This window comes from Canis lupus, chromosome 10 (assembly GCF_011100685.1).
Source record: "Canis lupus familiaris isolate Mischka breed German Shepherd chromosome 10, alternate assembly UU_Cfam_GSD_1.0, whole genome shotgun sequence".
NCBI lineage: Eukaryota > Metazoa > Chordata > Mammalia > Carnivora > Canidae > Canis > Canis lupus.
Window position 1 is genome coordinate 42573270 of NC_049231.1, and position 26962 is coordinate 42600231.

A 26962-nucleotide genomic window follows, 5' to 3' on the forward strand; every position below is an offset into this window, starting at 1 on the left:
TCCCATAGGGCTGTTATGAAATTTAAATAAGTCAATCGTTACAAAATTCTTGAACATAGTAATTACCCATAACCATTAGTCATCATTATTATTTCTCCAAAGAAACCTAATCTGAGTGCCTTTCCATTGACACTCCACCCAATCTCCTAGCAACTCCAAAGTTCATTGCAGTGGGGTTTGACCTATATTTAATTGGTGGAAACAATAGAGAAAAACATTAAATACTTAATTGAACTACATCATAAAGCAATACAGGCAGATGAATGTCAGATAATCCAAGGTAATATGCATTAGAGATTAATTAAACCTGCTTCTGTTTGTACATGTCTGCTGAATTAGCTATAATGACTTAAACACTCTAACACCAAAAAGTTACGCTCATCTAATTTTTATTGCATTCATTATTCAGCATTTGCACTCATCATCAACAAAAAAGCACACCCTCTGTGTCCCATCTGCATTCATCTGCCGCGAGTTAACGCCTCATTCAGCGGTACATCTGTGGCTTCCTCATTCTTTGAACAATTTAGTGCTGCCCTGCACCTATGATAACATCCAAAGTCAGCATTCTGGACTTGCATATCCATCTGTCACTCTTCTACATTCCAACAACATTCAAGATAGGAAGGTGCCAAGGAGTCTTTAAGAATAAAGTAAAAAATCATACTGATATTAAATAAGAAATATTCTTTTTTTTTATTTTTTCAAATTTATTTATGATAGTCACACAGAGAGAGAGAGAGAGGCAGAGACATAGGCAGAGGGAGAAGCAGGCTCCATGCACCGGGAGCCCGACGTGGGATTCGATCCCGGGTCTCCAGGATCGCGCCCTGGTCCAAAGGCAGGCGCTAAACCGCTGCGCCACCCAGGGATCCCAAGAAATATTCTTTTTAAAAACATACCACATGGAGGCACCTGGCTGGCTCAGTTGGTAAACCATGTGGCTCTTGATCTCAGGGTTGTAAGTTGAAACCCCACATTGGGTGTAGAGATCACTTAAAAATAAAAATATATATATATTTAGAAATAAAAAATAAAATAACATACTAAACATTTTTCACTTTAGGGTATATACTCAAGGATTAAAGCATGGCAAAAATATTTAAAAACAAATGACTCTTTAGCTATAGGACAAAGGTAAAGACGATTTTTTTAAGGGTTTTTTTTTTTTTTTTTTTTTTTTTATGATAGTCACACAGAGAGAGAGAGAGGCAGAGACACAGGCAGAGGGAGAAGCAGGCTCCATGCACCAGGAGCCCGACATGGGACTCGATCCTGGGTCTCCAGGATCGCGCCCTGGGCCAAAGGCAGGCGCCAAACCGCTGCGCCACCCAGGGATCCCTAAAGACAATTTTTTTGAGAGAGAAGAGAAACATCCTCTCATTGGGTGGTGATGGTTATTGTCAAATTTAGGGAGAAAGAATGAAAAATAATTTCACTAACCTTGCATTTGAAGTTGTCTTGTGCACATCCTTGTCAAAATGTATTCACTTCTGGGGAGTGAAGGAGGTTATCGATGAAACCACACCAAGAAAATATGTCTCTATCAGTTTAAAAGTAATCATGTCCAAGGATTTACTAATCTTCCAAGTACCATTGGAGCTAAGGGAAAGGAGGCATATTATCCTTGTTTCTCTGATAGCAAGGCCAGCTCAGGCAAGTTAGATGCCTTATCCAAGAGCAGGCACTAAGCTAACATCAGAATCTGTGAATCTCTCGAATCTATTAGTACCCAGGAGTGTTAATTTAATCAAGGACTTTTTTCATCATCCCTTATCTACTGGTATGTTTGATGGATGGTGGAGAGAGGATCTATGTGGGAACTGGAGCCAAGAATACAGGGATTGGTATCCATCTGGAAGGCAGCCGAAGCGATGAGCTTTTCAGCCACCTGGAGCCCCACGGACATTTCACAGGTTCCTTTCTGACAATGGATCCACACTCACCCGTGTCTTTAATAGCAGAGTATTGGTTTGATCTCTGCTCCTCCCAAACAACTGCAGGCCTACTCTTTTTCCTAAAGAGAGCCCACCTGCCTCCCCTCCCCATGGCCCCTCTCTCTTGCACCATCCCAGGGATGAGACTCCTTCCCTGAAGTCCTCACCAGGCCTTGATCATTCCTCAGAGAAATTAGGACCTCATGTAGTAGGAATAAATAAGGGCACAAGCTTGCAGTTTAGGTGGGTTGAGGGCATGGTAGAAGGATACAAGTGGTGGGTCCTGCAACAGGGAGTAACTTCTCTTTTTATCTTTCCCTGCCGTTTAAACATTTCCCCCTTGCAGCTCATCCAGGTATTACTAGAAGACAAGGCCACGGAAAGCACTGTCAAACTCAGCCTTCCTGTGGGACAAGAAGCCCTTGTGACCCTAAAAGATGGACAAAAATTTGTAATTCACATATCAGATGTACCCCCAAAGCTCTGAAAATATTTTTTTTCAGGGAAAGCAATGCTAATATATAAGGTTATTATTTGAATAGGACATGAGAAGACATAGATTTTTCACTCTTAAAAATATGTTAAATGAAAAAAAATAAAAATAAAGATATATTAAATGCTAAAGCTTTTATATTGATTAGAAAGAAGATTTTCTGTACATGGGAGAGGTAGCATTGTCTGTGTTTGTATTTCAAGGAGCCAGTTTTGATGAATCTCATAAACTGATTTGGAGATTAATTGTTGCTTCTGTTGCTTTTCTTTAGGGATTTTTGAGTATGTTTGTTGGGGACTTAACAGAAGAGAAATTTGAGAAATCTTGTTGGGAGGAGAGAAATGGATAGATCTCTAGAGAAAGATAAAGTTTGAAGAACACAAACTTATACAAGCAATAGAATGCCAATGGTAACATTTTTCTTCCCCTTGCAGAAAGATCCCCTCAGGCAATGAGGAACAGGCAAAATGCAATTTGAACCCACCGTTAGGCTTACACAGTGGTCCACTAAGAATATTCGAAAGGTGAGGTGGAATTGTGAAAGCAGTAGTGTCTGCAACAAATGATGTCCTGCTTTGAATCACTTTTCATTCCTCTCTGTTGCAAAATCCTAAGGAATGCTGAAACTAAGAATAGATCCCTGTTAAACCAGATCAATTTTTATATAACCAATTATAATATTTAAAAGGAATTTAACAATTCATGCTCAACATGATTTCTGGTGTAAGTGGAGAGAAGAGAGAATATTTTATTGATCTTATATTATTTAAGAAATGAGTTAGGTTTCCCTAAATGCTTGGAAGTTTTAAAGAAACCTAAGAACTATATGTCACGAGATCCATTAAGAATTCTTCATCTTTATAGTTAAAGAAGTAATCAGGGAAGGTCGGTGCAGGAACAAGACAGGGATGTCCACTCTCACCACTGCTATTCAACATAGTACTGGAAGTCCTAGCCTCAGCAATCAGACAACAAAAAGACATTAAAGGCATTCAAATTGGCAAAGAAGAAGTCAAACTCTCCCTCTTCGCCGATGACATGATACTCTACATAGAAAACCCAAAAGTCTCCACCCCAAGATTGCTAGAACTCATACAGCAATTCGGTAGCGTGGCAGGATACAAAATCAATGCCCAGAAGTCAGTGGCATTTCTATACACTAACAATGAGACTGAAGAAAGAGAAATTAAGGAGTCAATCCCATTTACAATTGCACCCAAAAGCATAAGATACCTAGGAATAAACCTCACCAAAGATGTAAAGGATCTATACCCTCAAAACTATAGAACACTTCTGAAAGAAATTGAGGAAGACACAAAGAGATGGAAAAATATTCCATGCTCATGGATTGGCAGAATTAATATTGTGAAAATGTCAATGTTACCCAGGGCAATATACACGTTTAATGCAATCCCTATCAAAATACCATGGACTTTCTTCAGAGAGTTAGAACAAATTATTTTAAGATTTGTGTGGAATCAGAAAAGACCCCGAATAGCCAGGGGAATTTTAAAAAAGAAAACCATATCTGGGGGCATCACAATGCCAGATTTCAGGTTGTACTACAAAGCTGTGGTCATCAAGACAGTGTGGTACTGGCACAAAAACAGACACATAGATCAGTGGAACAGAATAGAGAATCCAGAAGTGGACCCTGAACTTTATGGGCAACTAATATTCGATAAAGGAGGAAAGACTATCCATTGGAAGAAAGACAGTCTCTTCAATAAATGGTGCTGGGAAAATTGGACATCCACATGCAGAAGAATGAAACTAGACCACTCTCTTTCACCATACACAAAGATAAACTCAAAATGGATGAAAGATCTAAATGTGAGACAAGATTCCATCAAAATCCTAGAGAAGAACACAGGCAACACCCTTTTTGAACTCGGCCATAGTAACTTCTTGCAAGATACATCCACGAAGGCAAAAGAAACAAAAGCAAAAATGAACTATTGGGACTTCATCAAGATAAGAAGCTTTTGCACAGCAAAGGATACAGTCAACAAAACTCAAAGACAACCTACAGAATGGGAGAAGATATTTGCAAATGACATATCAGATAAAGGGCTAGTTTCCAAGATCTATAAAGAACTTATTAAACTCAACACCAAAGAAACAAACAATCCAATCATGAAATGGGCAAAAGACATGAACAGAAATCTCACAGAAGAAGACATAGACATGGCCAACATGCACATGAGAAAATGCTCTGCATCACTTGCCATCAGGGAAATACAAATCAAAACCACAATGAGATACCACCTCACACCAGTGAGAATGGGAAAAATTAACAAGGCAGGAAACAACAAATGTTGGAGAGGATGTGGAGAAAAGGGAACCCTCTTACACTGTTGGTGGGAATGTGAACTGGTGCAGCCACTCTGGAAAACTGTGTGGAGGTTCCTCAAACAGTTAAAAATATACCTGCCCTACGACCCAGCAATTGCACTGTTGGGGATTTACCCCAAAGATACAAATGCAATGAAACGCTGGGACACCTGCACCCCGATGTTTCTAGCAGCAATGGCCACGATAGCCAAACTGTGGAAGGAGCCTCGGTGTCCAACGAAAGATGAATGGATAAAGAAGATGTGGTTTATGTATACAATGGAATATTACTCAGCTATTAGAAATGACAAATACCCACCATTTGCTTCAACGTGGATGGAACTGGAGGGTATTATGCTGAGTGAAGTAAGTCAGTCGGAGAAGGACAAACATTATATGTTCTCATTCATTTGGGGAATATAAATAATAGTGAAAGGGAAAATAAGGGAAGGGAGAAGAAATGTGTGGGAAATATCAGAAAGGGAGACAGAACATAAAGACTGCTAACTCTGGGAAACGAACTAGGGGTGGTAGAAGGGGAGGAGGGCGGGGGGTGGGAGTGAATGGGTGACGGGCACTGGGTGTTATTCTGTATGTTAGTAAATTGAACACCAATAAAAAAAATAATAAAAAAAAAAAAAAAAAAAAAAGTAATCATATTTCAGGCCCCCCCCCCGACCTTTAATATGTTACCTCATTCCTTAAGCTCTCTGGGAGGGGTTGTCTATCAAAGAATAACTCAGAGATTCTCCTTTGCTCACTGTTCAATAACTTAGCATATCATTTGTTTGCTCACATGTAAGTAAAGGGATGGGAGACTGAGTGAAGAAACAAAGGTAACAACAAGATGTATCAGTCTGGGAACAGTGAATTTTGTTTGCATATTTTGGGGTAAACTGATAAGCTGAGAACTAGCAGAGGACATTCTGTCCTTGAAAAAGCCAACCAGGTTTGTCAAAGGCAACAATCTGAATTGTTTATCTCTAGGGTTAGAAATTAGGGTAGGGGATGGGGGTGGGTTGTAAGAAAGAAGAGAAGAAGGGTTTCTGGGACTCTCATAGAGTCTCCAGTTCCTGACTGGGGTGGGGGGTGGCTGTACAAGTGTGTTCACCTTGTGAAAAAGGGTCACAAAGTTTGTGGTTTGATTTGATTACTTTTCTGCTTTATATTATATCCGAAAATGTATTTTTAAAAATAGAAGGCATTACATACATAATGGGGATCGTTTTGGAAGTTTCTGGTGGGAGAATGGCTAAGAAGCACACAGGAGTTCAAGAGACAGTGAGCCAGGTTGGAAAGCCACCAGAGCCCATGAGTCCTGATACGAAAATGGAACCACACCTGCCCTGCACATCTGTGTTTTTCCCTCTCAGTCTACCCCTTGTGAGCTGAGGCAGGAGGCCGAGCAAGGAAGCTGAGAATCTAACCACATCCACCTCCCTCAAGACCCAACAGAGTTCTCAGCCAGGAGAGAGGAGAAGCTCTTATCCTTAATAAAGTTTGACATTTGGGTTATTACACTGGATCGGACATTCTAATTACTCAACAGAGAGGGTTCTTGTTTCATTCATGGCAAATTATGCTCAGAGACCAAGATTGTCTTTGCCAATAACTCATTTAACGGAAGTTCACTGCGGGAATTATAATTTATAATAATAATATGTCACAAGCCAGCAGCATCCAGGATAATGTCTCTCTTCATGAGCCAATAAAGAAATAACATACTCCAAACCAGTAATAGATTAATTACACTACTGTTCCAGGCAAAGGGGAGATGAAAGATATAAAATCCAAATTTAATTGAGGTGTGCCTTTCCACAAGTTGGTTCTCAGAAGAGTCAGCTTCGCCAACCAAGAGCTGAGGGCCAGCTGCCAGCACGGATTGAAGGCGCCTTGTCCCTGGAGCACCTTGCTAGCAGAGCGGAAGCGCTGGTGTTGGTGGGGAAGAGGATCCCCTTCAGGGGGCCACTGCATGGTTTGCACCACGGCCAGCAAGGAGTAGCCTCGCCACGGCAGGAGCTACTGTCCCAAGGTCTTCAAAGAGCTATCTAGACCGCCAAAGAGCAGCCCTGCCTGGACAGAACACTCTGGTAAGGCTTCACAGATTCTTGGTATCTGTAAGCACTCAGCACAGCAGTTTTGTGACGTCCTTCTGACATGGTCACCCGAATGTAAACAAAGTCACCCTTAGATCCAGACAACCTCACTTAACCATGAAGAAGTGGATTTGAAATCATGGCAGTGCTTACGATTGAAAGTGACGGGTGGTCTATGATGTGAACGTGAATGTGAGCATAAATAGGACCTCCCTCTGGTCCCCTTCCCCAAACCTGGGTTTTTATCAAAGAGCCAGAAATAATTTACAGAGCGAGTGGCAAAGACTGTTTCCTGCTTGCACCATCTATCACTTCACGATTGTGGCCTGACTAAGCCTTAATGGCTTCAAACAGCCACAATGTGTGTATTATTCCTCCCACGGGTCCTCAGGTTGTTTGGACGATTATGCTGATCTGGGCTGGACCCCGTGAACCTTGGCTGGACTCACTCAGCCATCTACCACAGAGGCAATAATATTTCCTGAAACAGTCATTTGAAATAGAAATAATAATGAGCCCCTGTACAAACAGAAGTCTTCCCAGGGCCCATCACTAGTGTCAATATGGTGCTTGCAGAAAGAGAAGCACATCAAATAGTACATAGATCTTGGAACATAAAACTGTACCCACAGTGATGTTAAATTGGAAGGGGGGATCCCTGGGTGGCTCAGCGGTTTAGCGCCTGCCTTCGGCCCAGGGCGTGATTCTGGAGTCCCAGGATCGAGTTCCGCATCAGGCTCCCTGCATGGAGCCTGCTTCTCCTTCTGCCTGCCTGTGTCTCTGCCTCTCTCTCTCTCTCTCTGTCTTTCATTAATAAATAAGTTAAAAATTTAAAAAAAAAATTGGAAGCCTACCAACATTCTGGCAACAAACAGATCTTGCAAACACAGGCATTTGATCTAAAATGTATAGTGATGTATTCCAAAATTATTTGTCATATGTATTCTTTTTCATGTGCTACTCTTTAAGCATCGGGGATCATCATGGAACTAAACAGGCAAATCCCTGCTCCTCGTGGGCTTATATTCCTGGTAGAAGACCAACACCAAACTAATCAACAGAAGTCTGATATCTTAGGTAGCTATCGCTATTACCTAGTATAATAGTTAAAATAACACACAATAATGGAGATAATGATGGGGAGGCAGGTGTTGCTTCTTCCAGGGTTCTCAAGCAAGGTCTCTGTCACAAGGTGTAATTTGAAAAGAGATCAAAAGAAAGAAAAAAGAAATTGTGAGAATCTTCTAGAAGGGTGGGACAATGAATCAGGGTAGTTGAGTAGCACTCCCAGGCAGCCCCAGTGGCCTCTTGAAGTTAATGACCATGAACTTAAAACTATTAAGGATTTAAAATCAATATTGGTTTCAGAAATATGGCAAGCTACTATATTGGAATGAATTCATCAGGTGAAAGCAACTATATGTGTTGGAAAAAAATAGAAAATGTCTTCTTAAAAGCATCACAAAGCTGACTAGATGGAAAAAAAAAAAAAAAAGCCCTCCCGATCAAAATCTAAGAGAAAGTGGAGTTAAGTGAGATAAGCTGAGCACCAAGGCTACTTTTTCCAATCTATGCTACTTTGAGCTTCAGGTTTGATGACCACTAGGGGGAAGAGAGCAGTAGTCAAATACCAGAACCTATCCAGGGTGTGGAGTCTAATAGCAGACCTCACAAATTGGAACATCCAAAGGTTTATACACTCCAGGTAAGGGTGAGTCAGAAGTGAACGTGCCCCTGCCCTCCCTTCCCCACCCTATTCCATACCCAGGAGGTGACAAAGTTGCTGGGTGTAACAGGTTGGGGGGAAAGCTGTCACCCTCTCTTCTCTCTTTCTTCCCAGCCCCTAGAAGCCACTCCTTTTATTGACAAATGGTATTCTATTGGATGGATATACCACATCTCATTTATCCATTCATCATTTAGGTTGTTTTCCCTGAATGGAAATGGAAATGATGTCATTTCCACTTGAATAACACCTCTATAAACATTGGTGTACAAGTTTTTGTGTGGACACACATTTTCATTTATCTTGGGTATATACCTGGAATTAAATTGCTGGTTCATATGCTTTTTATTTTCTTTTTAAGATTTTAGTTATTTATTAATGAGAGAGACAGAGGCACAGGGAGAGGGAGAAGCAGACTCCATGCAGGTGCCAGATGTGGGACTCGATCCCAAACCCCGGGATCGGGCCCTGAGTCAAAGGCAGACGCTCAACCGCTGAGCCACCCAGGCATCCCACTGGTTCATATGCTAACTCTATGTTTAACCTTTTCAAGAACAGCCAAACTGTTTTCCAAAGAAAACACAACTGTTTCCCAAAGAAATAGCTTTATTTTATGAAACTTCTCCACAGCCTAGGAAGCTTGACCAACAATTGTGTGGATAGTACACAGGGAATCCTGGCTGGAGGGAATCCTGGCTGTTATTAGGGGATTTGAAAAAGAGAAAATTGCCCAAAAGATGAGTAACTTTAATTCATTTAGCACCCCTATTTCCTCTTATCACACTGAATATTCTCATCAGAAATGGGTAAAGAGGGGATCCCTGGGTGGCACAGTGGTTTGGCGCCTGCCTTTGGCCCAGGGCGCAATCCTGGAGACCCGGGATCGAATCCCACATCGGGCTCCCGGTGCATGGAGCCTGCTTCTCCCTCTGCCTGTGTCTCTGCCTCTCTCTCTCTCTCTCTCTCTCTGTGACTATCATAAATAAATAAAAATTTAAAAAAATATTAAAAAAAAAAGAAATGGGTAAAGGGTCCACATATTTATCACCTGTCTTTTTGTGAAGTGGTATCTCATTGTGGTTTTGGTGTGCATTTCCCTAATGACTAATAATGTTGAACATTTTCTCATGTGCTTATTGGCCATTTGCATATCTTCTTAGAAGAAATGTCTATTAAAATCCTTAGCACATTTTAATTTTTTAATTTTTCAGTTTTTAAAGATTTTATTTATTTTAGAGAGAGGGAGAGAGCATGCAAGTGGTGGGAGGGCCAGAGGGAGAGGGAGAGAGAAAAATCTCAAGCAGACTCCCTGTTGAGTATGGAGCCCAACACAGGGCTTGATCTCACCCTGAGATCATCACCTAAGCTGAAATCAAGAGTTGGACACTTAATGGACTGAGCCACCCAGACACCCCATTTGCACATTTTTAAAGAGGCTTGTTTTCTTGTTATTGAGTTGTAGATGTCCCTGGGTATTCTGGATACAAGTCCCTTGTCAGATAATGTCTCTGTAACAGAATATTTTACCTAGCAAAAAATCCTTTATCGCATCTAATAAATATAACGACATTCTTTCATTATCATCTAATTCTTAGCCCACATCCAGATTTCGCTACTTACTTCAATAATAGATTTTAACAGTTGGCCCATACATTGCACTTCATCTGTGTCTCCTAAATCTTTTCATATCTATGACCGTACCCATAATTTTTCATGCCACTTACTTGTTGAGGAAATGGAGTCATTTGTACCATGGAGTGTTCCACATTCTGAATTATATAACCTGTTCCATTGCATTCCATATTTCTGTTATGTAGAAGTTAAAATAGAAGCTTGGGCAGATTCAGGCCAAATTTTTTGTTTCAAGTTTTTATTTAAATTCCAGTTAATAGGAAACAAACTGAGAGTTGCTGGAGGGAAGGTAGTGGGGAAATGGGGTAACTGGGTGATAGGCATTAAGGAGGGTACATGATCTAATGAGCACTGAGTGTTAATATGCAACTGATGAATCCCTGAACTCTACCTCCGAGACTAATAATACACTGTATGTTAATTAATTGAATTTAAATAAAATTCAATTAAAAATAAAAGTTCTATGGAAAAATTTTAAAAATAAATTCTAGGGATCCCTGGGTGGCACAGCGGTTTGGCGCCTGCCTTTGGCCCAGGGCGCGATCCTAGAGACCCGGGATCGAATCCCACATCGGGCTCCCGGTGCATGGAGCCTGCTTCTCCCTCTGCCTGTGTCTCTGCCTCTCTCTCTCTCTCTGTGACTATCATAAATAAATAAAAAATTAAAAAAAATAAATTAAAAAAATAAATTCTAGTTAATTAACATAGACTGTAATATTGGTTTTAAGAGTAGAATTTAGATTCATCATTTACATATAACACCCAGTGCTCATCCCAACTAAGTGCCTTCCTTAATATCCATCACTCATTTAGCCCATTCCCCAACCAACTCCCTCCAGCAACCCTCAGCTTGTTCCCTATAGTTAAGACTCTCTCATGGTTTGCTTCCCTCTCTCTTTCTTTTTCCTTCCCCTATGTTCATCTGTTTTGTTTCTTTAATTCCACATATGAGTGAAATAATATATTTGTCTTTCTCTGGCTGACTTATTTCACTTAGCATAAGTGATCTAGATCCATCCACATCATTGCAAATGACAAGATTTCATTGTTTTTGATGACTGAGTAATATTCCATTGTTCATATATATTACATCTTTTTTTTTAATTTTTATTTATTTATGATAGTCACACAGAGAAAGGGAGAGAGGCAGAGACACAGGCAGAGGGAGTGCTTCAGGCTCCATGCACCGGGAGCCCGACGTGGGACTCGATCCCGGGTCTCCAGGATCGGGCCCTGGGCCAAAGGCAGGCGCCAAACCGCTGTGCCACCCAGGGATCCCTACATCTTCTTTATCCATTCATCAGCTAATGGATATTTGGGCTCTTTCCATAGTTTGGCTATTGTTGATAATGCTACTATAAACATTGGGGTGCAGGTGCCCCTTCAAATCAGTATTTTTGTATCCTTTGAATAAATACGTAGCAGTGCAATTGCTGAGTCATAAAGGTAGCTCTATTTTTAACTTTTTGAGGAACCTCCAAATTGTTCTCCAGAGTGACTGGACCAGCTTGCATTCCCACCAACAGTAAAAGAAGGTTTCCCCTTTCTTCACATATTTGCCAACATCTGCTGTTTCCTGTGAAGAACATTCTCACAGGTGGGAAGTGGTATCTTATTGTAGTTTTGATCTGTATTTCCCTGATGATGAGTTATATTGAGCACCTTTTCATGTATCTATTAGCCATCTAGATGTCTTCTTTGGAAAATGCCTATTTGTGTCTTCTGCCCTTTCCTTAACTGATTATTTGTTTTTTGGATGTTGATTCTGATAAATTCTTTTTTAAAAAATATTTTATTTATTCATGAGAGACTTAGAAAGAGAGGCAGAGACACAGAGAGGGAGGCTCCTTGCAGGGAGTCCAATGTGGGACTGATCCCGATGCCCTGAGCCAAAGGCAGATGCTCAACTGCTGAGCCACCCAGGCATCCCGATTTTGATAAGTTCTTTATCTATTTTGGATACTAACCCTTTATCAGATGTGTCAGTTGCATATATCTTCTCCCATTGCATAGATCAGGCCAAGGGTTAATGAGGTTGCTAAGGGTAAATTATTTTAAACATTTCCTAGACAGCCCTGTGCAATTCCTACTTGTGCTCACACCACTGCATCACATCAGGAAACACTTGATGTCACTGCAATGAGCTGAATGTGTTCCTCCAAAATTCATATGTTGAAGCCCTAGACCCCAGTGTTTAAAGGTGGGGACTTTGGGAGGCAACTAGGATTAGATGAGGCCTTGAGGATGGGGGCTTCATGATGGTATTAGTGCTCTTATAAAAAGAAAAAAAGAGGAAAAGTCATCTAAGCACACAGTGAAGTGGCCATCTATAAGCCAAGAAGAAAACCTTCACCAGACATCAAATCTGCCAGCACCTCGATCTCGGACTTCTCAGCCTCCAGAACTGTGAGAAATAAGTGTCTGTTGTTTGAACCACCTAGTCAATGGTATTTTGATAGAGTAGCCCAAACAGACTAAGACAGTCCTTTGTCCCACATTTGGTGAAATTAGGAATTAGGATCGATCCCAGGGTTCAAGTGTTGCCAGACTGGTGTAAAATTCCACCTGAACTTGTACTCAGTATTTTTTTTAAGATTTTATTTATTCATGAGAGACAGAGAGAGAGAGAGACACAGGCAGAGGGAGAAGCAGGCTCTGTGCAGGGAGCCTAATGTGGGACTTGATCCCAGGTGTCCAGGATCAGGTCCTGGGCCGAAGGAGGTGCTAAACTGCTGAGCCACCCAGGCTGCGCTGTACTTATATATTGATTATTGTTGCCTATATTGATTGCCTCATTAGGGGTTGCAAAATGATTTTTTTATCATTTTCTATTTCCTTCTAGATGTGTTAGCTAGAATTTATCTAGAAAGAAAATCTTTCCCTCATCAACAATTGGTTACCTTGAAATATAATTGAAATATAAGAGGAAAGGCAGGATAAATGCTTAGATTATTTTTGCTTTAGAAAAAAATAGAGTAGGAGGGATCCCTGGGTGGCTCAGTGGTTTAGTACCTGACTTCAGCCCAGGGCATGATCCTGGAGTCCCGGGATTGAGTCCCACATCAGGCTCCCTGCATGGAGCCTGCTTCTCCCTCTGCCTGTGTCTCTGCCTCTCTCTCTCTCTCTCTCTCTCTCATGATTAAATAAATAAAATCTTAAAAAAAAAATAGAATAAATCAGATGCCCTGATAACTTCCAGTGAAGACTATTGAGATTTTGTCTTTTGTTTTGTTTTTCATCATTATTAACTCAAGAGACCAGTACCATTAGCTAGACTAATGTCTTATGCAATTATAGTACAACATCAAAAACAGGAATTCAACATTGGTGCTGTGTGTGTGTAGTTCTATGACATTTTATCACATGTAGATTTGTGTAACCACTACCACAATCAAGATACAGTACTCTTGGGTCACCTGAGTGGCTCAGTTGAGCATCTGCCTTTGGCTCAGAGAGTGATCCTGGGGTCCTGGGATCGAGTCCTGCATTGGGCTCCCCACAGAGAGCCTGCTTCTCTGTCTGCGTATGTCTCTGCCTCTCTCTGTGCCTCTCATGAGTAAATAAAATCTTTTTTTTTAAAAGATACAAAACTCTTCCACCACCACAAAGAGCTCCTTCACACTACCCCCTTATAGTTATACACCCCCACACACCATCATTAACCCTTAGCAACCACTAGCCTGTTTTCCATCCCTATAATTTTGTCATTTTGAGAATGTCATATAAATGAAATCATACAATGTGTGACTTTTTGAGACTGATTTTTTTTTTCACTCAACATAATGCTTTTAAGATCTACCCAAGTTGTTGCATGTATCAATTTTTATTGTTGAGTAGTATTCCATGATATGGATAGAACCATTTGTTTAGCCATTCACATATTGAGGGACATTTGGGTTGCTTCCAGTTTGAGGCTGCTACAAATAAAGTTGCTATGAACACTGATGTCTATAGGTTTTCGTGGGAGACATATGGTTTTAGTTCTCTGGGAAAAATGCCCAGGAGAGCAATTGCTGAGGAGTACGGTAAATAAATGTATGTTTAGTGTTTAAAATAACTGCCACTATTATTCTTTTTGATACTTAAATTATTCCATCTTTTCCCAGGGGAAGACCTTTCCAGTTGCCTCCTGTGTTCTTCTGACATGATCTATTAATCTTTTCTAGCTTTCTTTTCTAACTCGAGAAGGCATCCCAGCCTCATCTTGTACATTCCCATCCTCAAACTTTAAACCATGCTCTATTTCCTCCGACCACATGCCTCTCATTGTTCTTGACAAAGTATTTGTGAGTGGGAAGTAATGGGTGAGCAGTAGATCTGCAATCTGTTCTCTCCCATTACTAGTCAAATATTCTTGTAAAGGTACCAATGGCCAGTCTCCTACAACCAAACTTGAGAGTATTTGCTAGTGGGAGAGTCCTTTGCTAGAGCAACACATACCCGATGGTTCTGGATTGCTTACAGTAAAACAAACCTAAAATCACTGGAAAATGTTACTAAGCCAAGTAACCAAGTTCCAATTCAAAATAACTCCTTCTGTGTAAGTGCTATGACCACATGCATCATTTAGAGACCTCATGTGGTGCTCATACACTGCTACCAGGCTACTAGGACTATAAGATGGTAAATATCACATTGGAAAACAGTTTGACAGTGTGTCAGTCTGCTTGGGCTGTCATAACAAAATATCATAAACTGAGTGGCTTAAACCACAGACATTTATTTTCTCACAATTCTGGAAGCTAGTAGTATAAGATCAAGATGTCAGATGACTTGGTTCCTGGTAAGTTCACTCCCTAGCTTACATCTATCTATCTTCTTGCTGTGTCCTTACACAGCCTTCCTTGGTGCATAGACACAGTGGGGCAGGAAGGTGGGTGGAAGAACTTTCTCACTTCCTCTTCTTATAAGGCCATTAATGCCATCATGGGGTCTCACCCTATGACCTAATCCAATCCTCATTACCTCCCAAAGGCCCCATCTCTAAATATCATCATAATGGGGGATAGAGCTTCCACATATGGGCAGGGCCACAAACATTCCGTCCATAACACAGTTTTCTATAAACATATAGCTACTCTATCAGCCAGCGATTTTATTCCAAGGTATTTACCCAAAAGAAAGAAAACATATATTCACAAAAAGACTTGTACAAGGGTACTTATAGATGCTTTAGCTATAATAGACAATATCTGGTAACAAGATTATTATCCATCAATAGGTTCAAGGACAAACCAATTTCAGTATATTCATTGTATTCAGGTGCTTGAGGTTGCCATAAAAAATACACAGGCTGAAAAAAAAAAAAATACACAGGCTGGGTGGCTTAAAGAACAGAAGGTTCTTCTCTCACAGTTCTGAAGGCTGGGCAGTCCAAGATCAAGTTTCCAGCTGATTCAGTTTCTGGTAAGAGCTCTCTTCCTGGCTTGCAGATGGCCACCCTTGCGCTATGTCATCACATGGCTTTCCTTGGTGCTCATACACAGAGAGATAGTTCTCTGGTGTTCTTATTAGGTCACTAATTCTGTCAGATCAGTCCCCACCTTTACAACTTCACTTAACTTTAATTATTTCATTAGAGGCCCGATCCCCAAATATAGCTACCCCTAAACATATGAATTGGGGGTGGGGGTAGACACAAAGCTTCTGTCCACAACAATAAGTTATCCAAAATGTAGCACAAAGATAAAGAGACAACAAATATAAAAGGTTAAAGACCAGAGAGGTCTAAAATGTTTCCAATGAAAGAAGGAAGAAAAGGAGGAGGAAGAAACCCCCACTCAGATGCATACCAAACACACAGAGAAGAGTTTAGTTTTAAAGCCACAGGAGAACTAAAGAGCAGTGGTCTTCAAAGGAGTGGCCATGAGGCTGAAATCTGACTTCTCAGCAGCAACATGGAAACCAAAAGTGGAATGATGACTTCCATGTCTTGAAGACATGCCTATTGCTAGAATTCTATACTCAGCAGAAATATTTGCTGAGAGTGAAAGAGAAGTACACTTCAGACAGAGAGTTTGCCACTAGTAGACCCTCATTAAAGCGAATTCTAAAGGATATAATTCCTTTAGAATGATCTTTTAGATGATATTTAGAGATGGGGCCTTTAGGAGGAAAGAAAATGATTACAAATGGAATATCTGAGATACAAGAAAAGACAGAGTGAGGAAATTGGAGAATATGTGGCTAAATCTAAATAAATGTGAACTGGGGGTGCCTGTGTGGCCCAGTTAGTTAAGCATCCAACTCTTGATTTCAGCTCAGGTCATGATCTTAGGGTCTTGAGAGCAGGGAGTCCGCTTGAGATTCTCTCCCTCTGCCCCTCCCCCCACTAGCGCATTCTCTCTCTCTCTCTCTCTCTCTCTTTCTCTCAAATGAAATATTTAAAAATGAATAAATGAGTGGATAAAAGAATAACAATGTCTCATTGTATTAAGATAATATAGCATTAAAACAACAACATGTAAGTCAGAAGAAGGGATAGTCTTTTTAACAAAGAGTGATGGATCAGTCTAATCTCTGGGGACAAAATGAACCTCACCCATATACAGAAAATGTCTTTAAATGGATTATAGACTTAAATGTAAGAGATAAAGCTATTAATCTTCTAGAATACAACATCAAAGCTATTTTTCATGGGCTTAGGTCAGGCAAAGATTTCTTAGAAACAATACAGAAAGCACAAACCATGAAAGAAAAAAAATTGGAAAATTAGATGCCATCAAAATTTTAAATGTTTTTTTCTTCAAAAGACACTAGTAAGGGCAGCCCCGGTAGCTCAGTGGTTTAGCACCACCTTTAGCCCAGGGCCGGATCCCAGACACCTGGGATCGAGTCCCATGTCAGGCTCCCTGCATGGAGTCTGCTTCTCCCTCTGCCTATGTCTCTGTCCCTCTCTCTCTCTCTGTGTCTCTCATGAATAAATAAATAAAACATTTTAAAAAGACACTGGTAAGAATATGGAAATGCAAGCCATAAACTGGGAGAAAATATTGGCAAAACACATACCTGGAAAAAGACTGGTATGGAGAATATATAAAATAACTCTCACAACTCAACAATAGGAAGACCCAACCAGATTTTTTAAATGAGTAAAGAATTAAAGAGACACTTCACCAAAGAAGATAGGTAAAAAGTAGGTAAGCACATAAAAAGCTGCCCAATATTAATAGTCATTGGAGAAATGTAAATTAAAACTGCACTGAGATATCACTACATACCCAGTAAATGGCTAAAATTAAAAGCCACCCAATACCAAGTGTTGCCAAGGATGTGGAGCAATTGAAACAGTCATGTAGTGTCAGTGGGAATGCAAAATGGCATAGACACTTTAGGGAAAAAAAATCTTGATGATTCATTATAGAGGTAAATTGATAATTACCACACAACCCAGCAATCCTGTTCTTAAGTGTTACTCAAGAAAAATGAAGACATGTGTCCCCACCTACACTTGTATGTGAATGTTATTAGCAGCTTTATTCATAACAGCAAAAAAAAAAAAGAAAAGAAAAGAAACAACACAATATTAACCATTGAATGAATAAACAAATGTATATCTACACGAGGGAATATTAGTCACCTAGAAAAAGGAAAGCACTACTGGTCCATAGAACAACATGGATTAGCTCATGTGATTATGGAGCCAGAGAAGTCCAAGATCTGCCCACTGCAAGCTGCAGGCCCCAGAAAGCCACCTATGTGGTCTCGGTCCAAACCCAAAGCTCTGAGAACCAGGGGTATCAATGGAGTAAATCTCAGCGTGAACCTGAAAACTTGGGAACCAAGAGTGCTGATGTCCAAGGGCAGGAGGAGATGGGTGTCTCAGCTCTATTCAGACCCTTAAGGACTGGGTGATGCCCACCCCCAGTGGTGCGACCCATCTTCTTTGCTCATCTATGGACTCAAACACTAATCTCTTCCCCATACACCCTCACAGACACACCCAGAAATGATGTCTTACCAGCTGTCTAGGCATCCCTTAGCCCCGTGAAGTTGATGCATAAAAACATGAGCATTAACAGCTACCCAAAGACAAGCTGTGGCACTTTTCAACACCAAAAGACTGGCATACAGAAAATAAAATTAACTCTTACAAATCAATACCAAAGAAACCCCACAGGCAACCCAATAAAAATGGGGAAAAGATATTAAGGCGTTTCACAAAAGAGGATATCCAACTGGCCAATAGAAGTATGAAAAGGTAATCAACCAAACACATTAGTCATTAAAACAAAAATCACTCATTACCATTATTTATCCACCAGACTGGTGGAGGAGTCAAAAACCAGGAAATCTGACAATAATCTGTATTGATGAGAATGTGGAGCAACAGCAACTATCATACACTGATTATAGCGATGTAAACTGGTACAATCATTGTGGAAATCAGTTTGACATTATATAATAAAATTAAGCACACTTATACCCCACAATCAGCTATCCTACTACAAGTGATATTTTCTAGAGAAACTCTTGAATGTGTGCACCAGTGCCTTAGCTTAGGTTCCTCCAAAGTTCTGAGACGAGGACTTGGCACACAGTAGTTTACTTCGGGATGTAGTCAGTCCTAAAGAACAGAAGTGGCGCATCATTTGAATGATTGAACCAGTGAGGAAGGAAAGCCATTCGAAGGGGGTGAGCAACCCATGCTCATTCCTGCTGGATACCCTCCGAGAAACTGTGTAAAGTAAATTGCCCACCCGTGGCCTGGAAATGGGGAGTATTTATCCTAGGGCTCCTGTCCACATTAGTCAAAGATCCCTTTTCTTGAGATCTACGAGTAGAGTAAATTACCTTTGCCATGGCAGTCATCTCTTGATCTGCCGGCCTCACCCTACCTGAATAATAAAACCTATCAAAACATCTACTGATAGTACTTGAATAAATGGTCAGATAGTCACACAATGCAAAGTATTGTGTACAGCCATATACATCCACAAACAACAAAACAAGGGTGATCCCCACAAACAGAATTTTGACTGAACGCAGACACAAAAAATACATTAAGTATGATTTCATTTATATGAAGTTCAAAATAAGATGAATCCATAGCATTGAGGGTGCATACGTAGGAAGTCAGACTATGAAGAAAAGCAAAGAATGTGTGTCACAAATGACAAGATGGTAATCACCTCCAGGAGAGGGGGCAGGGTGTTGTGATTTGGGGAGGGGGATATATGGAGAGCTTCTGGGGAACTGGTAATGGTAATGGTAATATTTCCTCACTGAATGATTTTAGCAGATTTTCTTGTTAGTGATTCTTTAAATCGTACACATGTATTTTACACATTGGCTGCATATGTCCTATCTCTTAATCAAAATATTCTAAAATTATTATCATGTAGCCTGATGAATGAACAGAGGGCTAAAGAGTGAGGACGCAAGTAGATCAGAATGGTAATTGCATTATCTACATGGTGCCAGTGTGGGTGTTCGCTGACTGTAGCACCACAAAGAGGCTGGTATGACTGCAGCAGAGTCTGCGAGGGAGATGCAGTGGAGGATGGCCAGGGACAGACAGACAGGCAGGGACCAGGTTACAGGGGTCCTGTATATCGAATTAAGGAACCTGGACTTGATCCTGCTGGCAATGAACAGTAAGAATTAGGCATTTCTTCTTCACATCATGTGCTGGGGCGTCAGAGGACAACACCCACCTTCACCAGAGCCTCACAGTAAGACGCAGCCCCTGACTGTCAAGAACAAGAGCGTCGATGGCAGGAGTAGCCGCGGGGCTTGCCCTGCTCCCTGCAGAGCCCGGCAGGGGAAGCGGTTGTGCTACACGGATCTGGCGCGGCGGCTCCGTACTCCTCCTGGGCCACTGGGATAGATGTGACTGTCCTTATTTTGCAGACACAGCTAGTAGGTCATAGAGCAGGATTTGGATTCATTTGAAGTCATTTGAAAGAGCCCACGTTTTTTTTTTTTTTTTTTTTTAATTTTTTTTTAATTTTTATTTATTTATGATAGTCACAGAGAGAGAGAGAGAGAGAGGCAGAGACATAGGCAGAGGGAGAAGCAGGCTCCATGCACCGGGAGCCCGACGTGGGATTCGATCCTGGATCTCCAGGATCGCGTCCTGGGCCAAAGGCAGGCGCCAAACCGCTGCGCCACCCAGGGATCCCCAGAGCCCACGTTTTTAATAACTTGCTACGCTGCCTCTCCAAGACCGTGGCACACATCACTCTGGGGCGAGTGAGAGAGGTTGGCAAGTCAGCAGCAGAGCCACGGAGGAGAGGCGATCACTGGGAGAGAATACCAGGCCTCCCCTTAGGCTCTCGGTAGAAAGAGGGCGTCGTGGAAAGGTGGGGGGGGGGGTGGGAGGAGGTCAGCTTGGAGGGCACCCAGGAGATGAAGCCGACTTTTTAAAAGAAGAAAGGCTTTGAAGAGAAGGGAAAGAAGGAGGTAGATGGATTGGGGGACAGAGTAGACAACAGATCCCCTGGTTACTGCACCATGTAACATTTGCCAAAAGAGCTACAAAAATGCTAGTGCGAGCTCCTGTTTCTTTCATCCATAATAAATTGGAAGTAGGACTATCAGATTTTGAATAGAAAATCTAGAGCAGGGCAGTCCGAGTGGCTCAGCGGTTTAGCGCCGCCTTCAGTCCACGGTGTGATCTTGGAGACCCGGGATCGAGTCCCACGTCGGGCTCCCTGCATGGAGCCTGCTTCTTCCTCTGCCTGTGTCTCTGCCTCTCTCTCTCTCTCTCTGTCTCTATGAATAAATTTAAAAAATCTTTAGTTTTTTTTTTAAGATTTTATTTATTTATTTATTTATTTATTTATTTATTTATTTATGAGAGAGAGAGAGAGAGAGAGAGAGAGAGGGAGGGAGGCAGAGACACAGGCAGAGGGAGAAGCAGGCTCCATGCAGGGACCTGATGCGGGACTCGATTCCGGGACTCTAGGATCGCTCCCTGGGCCAAATGCAGGTGCTAAACCGCTGAGCCACCCAGGGATCCCCAATAAAAAATCTTAAAAAAAAAAAAAGAATAGAAAATCTAGAGCAGACCATGTCTCCATACGGGCAGATAAGGGAATGGCCTAAGCAGAGGCTCAGAGGGTAAATGATTAGATCACGTTGATATCTATAAAACTTCACTGCTGGCAACAGCCCAAATATCCACCAATAAGAGAACGCTTTAAACCCGGCACGTTCAGAGAATTCTCCGCCCAGTCCACCCCAGCCACTTTGTCTCTGGGCGTCTGCTCCCTTCTACTTCAGTTGATCCGTAAACATTTGATTTTGCCTTCAGATGAGCTGGGGGCAACGCATTCCTGTCCCAGCAAAGTGTAAAGGCGGTCATGGTCCTCGTGCTCAAGAGGAAGAGCGAGGCCTTTGCATCAGACTGACGCGGGGCTAAGCTCGCCTTCGCCTCTGTCCCGGCCACCTGCCCACACTGCGGCTGGGAGGAAGCCCCACGGGGCTGGGGGTGCACAGTGACATTTACTCTCTAAATGACAACGACCTCTGTGCACGGCCGGACCCTGACGCTCGCGGCGCGCCCCGCGCTGCCCTGAGCCTCCGCAAGCCCCGATTCACTTCTCCCATCCAGCACCCCAGGCGCTAGATGCTGTGCTTTGCGGGTTTCTCCGGTAGAGAAACCGAGGCACAGAGAGGCTAAGTGAGCCGGGGAGTCAGCGCGCGCGTCGGTTGGGATCTGCGCGCCCACCCGGTCTGGCCGCGGAGCGCACCCCGGCCCGGCAGGCGGCGGGACCCGGCGACGGGGAGCGCGGGGCGGGGGCGGGGGCGGGGGCGGCCGGGGGCGGCCGGGGGCCCAGCCCAGTTCCGCGCTCCCGCCGCCGGGGGGCGCCCCCGCCCGGCCCGCCGCCCGCGCGCTCCAGGCGGCCCCCGCGGCAGGGCGCGCGCCGCAAGATGTCTGTGCGCCGCCGGCCCGCGCGGCCCGCCGGCCGCCTCCCCTGGCTGCTGTGCTGCGGCGCCCTGCTGTCCCCGGCCGCCGGCTACGTGATCGTGAGCTCCGTGTCCTGGGCCGTCACCAACGAGGTGGACGAGGAGCTGGACAGCGCCTCCACCGAGGACGCGCTGCCCGCGCTGCTGGAGGACTCGGGCAGCATCTGGCAGCGCAGCTTCCCGGCCTCCGCGCACAAGGAGGACGCGCACCTGCCGCCCGCCGCCGCCGCCGCCGCCGCCGCCGCCCGCGCCAGGCCGCCCCCCGCGCCGCCGGGGATGTTCTCCTACCGGCGCCAGGGCGGCCCGAGGCTGCGCCCCGGCACCGCCCGCTTCCTGGCCCACGCCAGCGCCTGGGGCTGTCTGGCCACCGTGTCCGCCCACGAGAAGGTAAGCGGCCCGAGCCGGCTGCAGGTGCGCGCCCCGCGGGGCCCGGGGGGGGGGGGGGCCGGCGCCTGGTTACCCTGGCAACGGGGAGCGGGGAGCGGGGAGCGGGGAGCGGGGGGACACGGCCTCCCAGCCCTCGGCGCCCCGCGGACCCCAGCTTCCCGGCCACCTGCCCACACTGCGGCTGGGAGGAAGCACCAGGGGCTGGGGGTGCACAGTGACATTGTGAAATATGGACCTCGAGAATCTTTCTGGAAAGGAGGTTTAGGGTGCAAAGTGTATGTGTATGTGTATATACATACAGGCTGGAATGAGCCGGTTTCTGCTCCACTTTTATCATTCGGTTCGCAAACGTTTTACTCACCTGTTAGCCAGGATTACACCTTAAGTCAAAATGACATGGAGAAATACGAGGCTGTGACATCCTTAAGTACTCACCCTCCAGAAAGCTTTCAGGGCTGGTAAGCCGGGTATGGGTTTTATTACAGGGAGGTAATTAGAACTCCTATTTAATTTATGCAAAAAAAAATTTTTTTTTTTTGGAATGTATAGGTCATTAGCCAGCAGGCAGGCTCTTAACCCAGGTCTCACCCATTTGGGGACTGGCCAAGTCACTGGCTTGTCCACTTTGCTTTCCTTGTCTATGAAATTAAGTGGTTGACTATATAGTTTCGAAGTTCCTGTTTTACTTTTTAAAAAATATCTCAAGAAGTTTATTATGATTATGGCAATGATTTAACCCCTGTCACAGCATCCAAATGGTTGCTCACAGTTATATATGATGTTCCTAAGACACACCTTAGGAAGACATGAAGCTTAACTATGAAGCTGATCTTGGTTTAAACCATTGTTTCAGCGTGTGTGGCTGGCTCAGTCAGAAGAGCCCAACCCCCTCTTGATCTGGGGTTTGTGAGTTTGAGCCCCACACTGGGTATAGAGATTACTTAAATTAAAAATAATTTTTTTTTTTAGAAAAGAAGAATCTAGATAGAGTGAATGTTTAAAAAAATACACAGATTGTTTCAAGCAGTTAAAAGGCTAGTGCCAATGTACTGAAGATACTTTTGATTTTCAACGTCTCTTTTCTTAGCTTTATTATTCCGGTATTGACATTTCATCCAAATTCAATACATTCAGAGAGCATTTACCATATGCATGTCATGTGTGCAAAGCATGACTCGAGGCAGTTTATGACAAGCTGAAAAACAAGAATCTGTGAATGAACTTACAATTTTGGAAGACTCCATAACGTTGCGTCTCCTTCAAAGATGAAAGCCATCTATTATTCCACTGTTGCCATGTAACACTTTAAAGACAAGGACAGCCCCTGAGTTCTAAGCTCAGTGAGAATAAAGAACACTCTGTAGAAGGTAAATAAAGCTCATGAAGATAGGGATGCAACACCCAGCAGGTGTCAGGGCAAACCTAAGATATATTTGCATACATGTCTGAGAACTTCACCCACACCGCTGGGTGATCATGAACAAAACCGGGTGTAGTATGTTCCTAGGACTTCCAGGGTGACTTGCTGGACTATATAATGAAATATTGATTACAATTAAAAAATGTAACTAATACCTAAGAAAATGGTATGGCCCTAAGAGTAACAGTAATAGAAAGTTCCCAAAGAGTCCAAAGACCAGTTATTAAAGTTAAGACTTGACTTCTGTTCTCAAAGTTTTCAAAACCTTGGGAGAGTGAGGCTTCTAGGGGCAGCTTATGGAAAATATTCTAGCACCCTTCCATACATTTCATCACCTCTCCCACAGATCGCTTTAAATTGCATAAAGTGAGCATTTTTCTTTGTCAAATGCTTTTCATCAACTTCCAGAATAATCCCTTTGCTATTCTCCCAGACAGAATGGCCCCGCTCACCTTCTCTGTAGAATTGTAGAGCCATCACTGGGTGACCTGGGTCAGGTGGGAACCCCTGTGGCTTCATTTACTACCCGTCAACCCCGTGATGATGCCGTGCCATCCTCGTTGCTACATTTCCTGACCAGAGACACAAGCTAAGCTCCCAGCTCAGATCAATCCAAAACCCTGCATTGAAAAAGCCTTTTTTGCTATTTGTTAGATCCCAGGACTGCCGTTTGGGAACTGCCTGCCCATCAGCGACGGCCCCTTGGACAACAGCACTGGGATTCCTTTCTTCTATGTGACACCCAAGGACCCTGCAGTGGCCGATCTGATGAAGAACCCCATGGCCTCCCTCCTGCTGCCAGAATCAGAAGGAGAGTTCTGCAGGTAGACAAAGGGGTTGGCCTTGCCCACACAGGTCCTCTGCATAAAGAAGAGGGACCATGGGGTGGGTCCTGTCTGGGTGGCATGACTTTGCCAGGGCCCTGAGATGCAAAGTGATGTGTTTACCAACCTGAAGTGGAAGGAGTGGCTGTCCGCCCCTTGGAATCAGGTGAATAGAATTCCACCACTCACCAAGTTATGTGATTTGGGGCAAGTTACTTCACCTGTGGGAGCCTCAGCTTCCTCCTCTGTGCAATGGGAATAATAATTCCTACCTCACAGGGTTACTGGGACGGTTGAGGGTCTTGTACAATACCTGGTGGGCAACTGGCAGCTCTTGTTATGATGGAAATAGGGTAGGGAGGGGAGGTTGATGAAGGAAGGTCCAATAGTCCATGAGTCACAAGTAGCAAGGACTCCATTTACTACCCCCAGTGATCTACCTACTTCACTCTCTATTTACTGTTTTTCAAATTAATTTTGAACCCACCATCCCTCCCACCAGAGATGTATGCACAAAGACCCCAAATTCTTTAACACACTTTTTTCAAAACCTCTAAAAAGAAAAGACACTTAAGTGCAGATGGAACATTAATCCAACACTTCTGTCTGCATTCAGAGCATAGAGGTTGAAATCCCATCCTGCCAGGGAGACGTCTGCACCACGCTTGTGTGGGGGTCACACGGCAGGAACCCCCTGAGGAGCAGCAAATGCAACAGGTGGCCTCAGGCAAGTTCCTTAAGCCCCAGGACTCAGTCACTTCACTGGAAAATTTGGTGACACTTTAGGAACTAGGATAGAATTCATCCCAATTCCAAAATTCTATTATTCTTTACACAAGGCATAAAAAAACATTAAGCAAACAAACTGATTAGTTCTTTGGGGTGTGGGGTGGTAATAATCAAAGCAACAACATGCTGTAAAATGCCACTCAGATAAAAGACTCTGTCGCTTACCTTTGGGACACTGACAAGGAGAGACTGCATTGGGCTAGAGACAGTTCAGCTGACCCAGTTCCCTGTGGGGTCTGGCAAGAAGCCAGGAAAAGGGATGGTTCTTCTTTCATGGAATATTCTCTCTGTTCTTGGCCAGTCAAGCTTGCTGGCACTAGAAGTATATTCCCAGGATACCTTTCTAAACATCTGAGGAGTTCCTAAATCAGGCATCCTAAAGGTTGTCATGAGGCCTGAGCGTGTTGATCCCACAGCAGCTCTTGGAGACAGACAACAGAACATAGAGCAGCGCACACGGCTGCTGCAGCGTTCGGATGGCGGAAGGAATTGTCGACTGGAAGGTCCCAGGCGGGCGTCAGCAGGAGCTGAAAGCTGGCAGCCACGAGAAATCTGGCTTCGAGAAGTCCTTGCTGGGGTGATCGAGGTCTGTAAGAACTGGGTATGTGTGTGTGTGGCCTGGAACCATCTGTGCCATCCGTCTTCATGCGTGCAGACCACATCTGGAAAGTTCAGACACCTGTGCAGCACGCCAGGGTCACTGGAGGAGGCCACTCAGGACCTGAGTGGCCACCCCAGGCCCGAGGGCATCAGTGTCTCAGCACACGTGTAAGCCTGGCCTGGAAGAGGAGGGATGAGCCGCCACCGTTGTTACCCCTGTGTTTAGATCCTCACGTGAAAATACTTCTCAGAACTGCTCCCTGTTTTTCCTGTTTAAGCTTCTGAAGCATTAAAATAGAACTTAAAGAAACATACACAAAATCAAGGTTAGCACCAAAGCTAAGGTGACCAAGCAGTGGGGCCTGTTGTCACCCCAAGATCCACTACTTCCATTGAACTGCCTATGCCCCGGTGTGTTTCTGCTGTGTGAGCTTCAGCGTCCAAGCTCTGCATTATATTTTAGGCTTTGGGTCCAGCATCTTGGTGATGTTGAGCACAGAGACTTAACTAGAAAGCCAGGCAGACATTGGAGCCCTGAACAAACAAGCCGAGCGGGAGCTCCTCGGGTCACAGGAGCATCACAGGGCATCAGATACAAATACCCATGGCTGGGGCAGCCGGGGGGCTCAGTGGGTGAGCATCTGCCTTCTGCTCAGGGCGTGATCCCGGGGTCCTGGGATCAAGTCTCGCATCGGACTCCCCGCAGGGAGCCTGCTTCTCCCTCTGCCTGTGTCTCTGCCTCTCTCTGTGTGTCTCATGAAAAAATAAATTAAAAAAATATGTCCATGGCTAAGAACTACTCGGACCTGCC

The 26962-nt window shown here is 43.6% G+C and overlaps 2 protein-coding genes and 1 long non-coding RNA gene across 4 annotated transcripts in view; 2 read left to right on the forward strand and 1 right to left on the reverse strand.

Annotated features, from left to right (window-relative positions):
- Positions 1-2506, forward strand: part of RFX8 (regulatory factor X8) — a 56351-nt gene extending 53845 nt beyond the window's left edge. The window contains exon 11 of the mRNA NM_001270887.1: positions 2284-2506. Coding sequence (NP_001257816.1) covers positions 2284-2424 — 141 coding nt within the window. The 3' untranslated portion in view covers positions 2425-2506. The remainder of the gene's footprint in view (positions 1-2283) is intronic.
- LOC111097704 lies at positions 382-26882 on the reverse strand. 2 transcript variants are annotated; one of them, XR_005365765.1, is made up of 6 exons: positions 25717-26882; positions 23745-23821; positions 2915-3056; positions 1444-1493; positions 903-995; positions 382-543 (listed from the first exon to the last, which is right to left on the reverse strand). It is a non-coding gene; the product is annotated as an uncharacterized LOC111097704 (long non-coding RNA). The 2 variants fall into 2 exon arrangements; XR_005365764.1 differs by lacking the exon at positions 25717-26882 and adding an exon at positions 24391-25508.
- Positions 22096-26962, forward strand: part of CREG2 (cellular repressor of E1A stimulated genes 2) — a 35930-nt gene continuing 31063 nt past the window's right edge. The window contains exons 1-2 of the mRNA XM_038550984.1: positions 22096-22518; positions 24593-24762. Coding sequence (XP_038406912.1) covers positions 22096-22518; positions 24593-24762 — 593 coding nt within the window. The remainder of the gene's footprint in view (positions 22519-24592; positions 24763-26962) is intronic.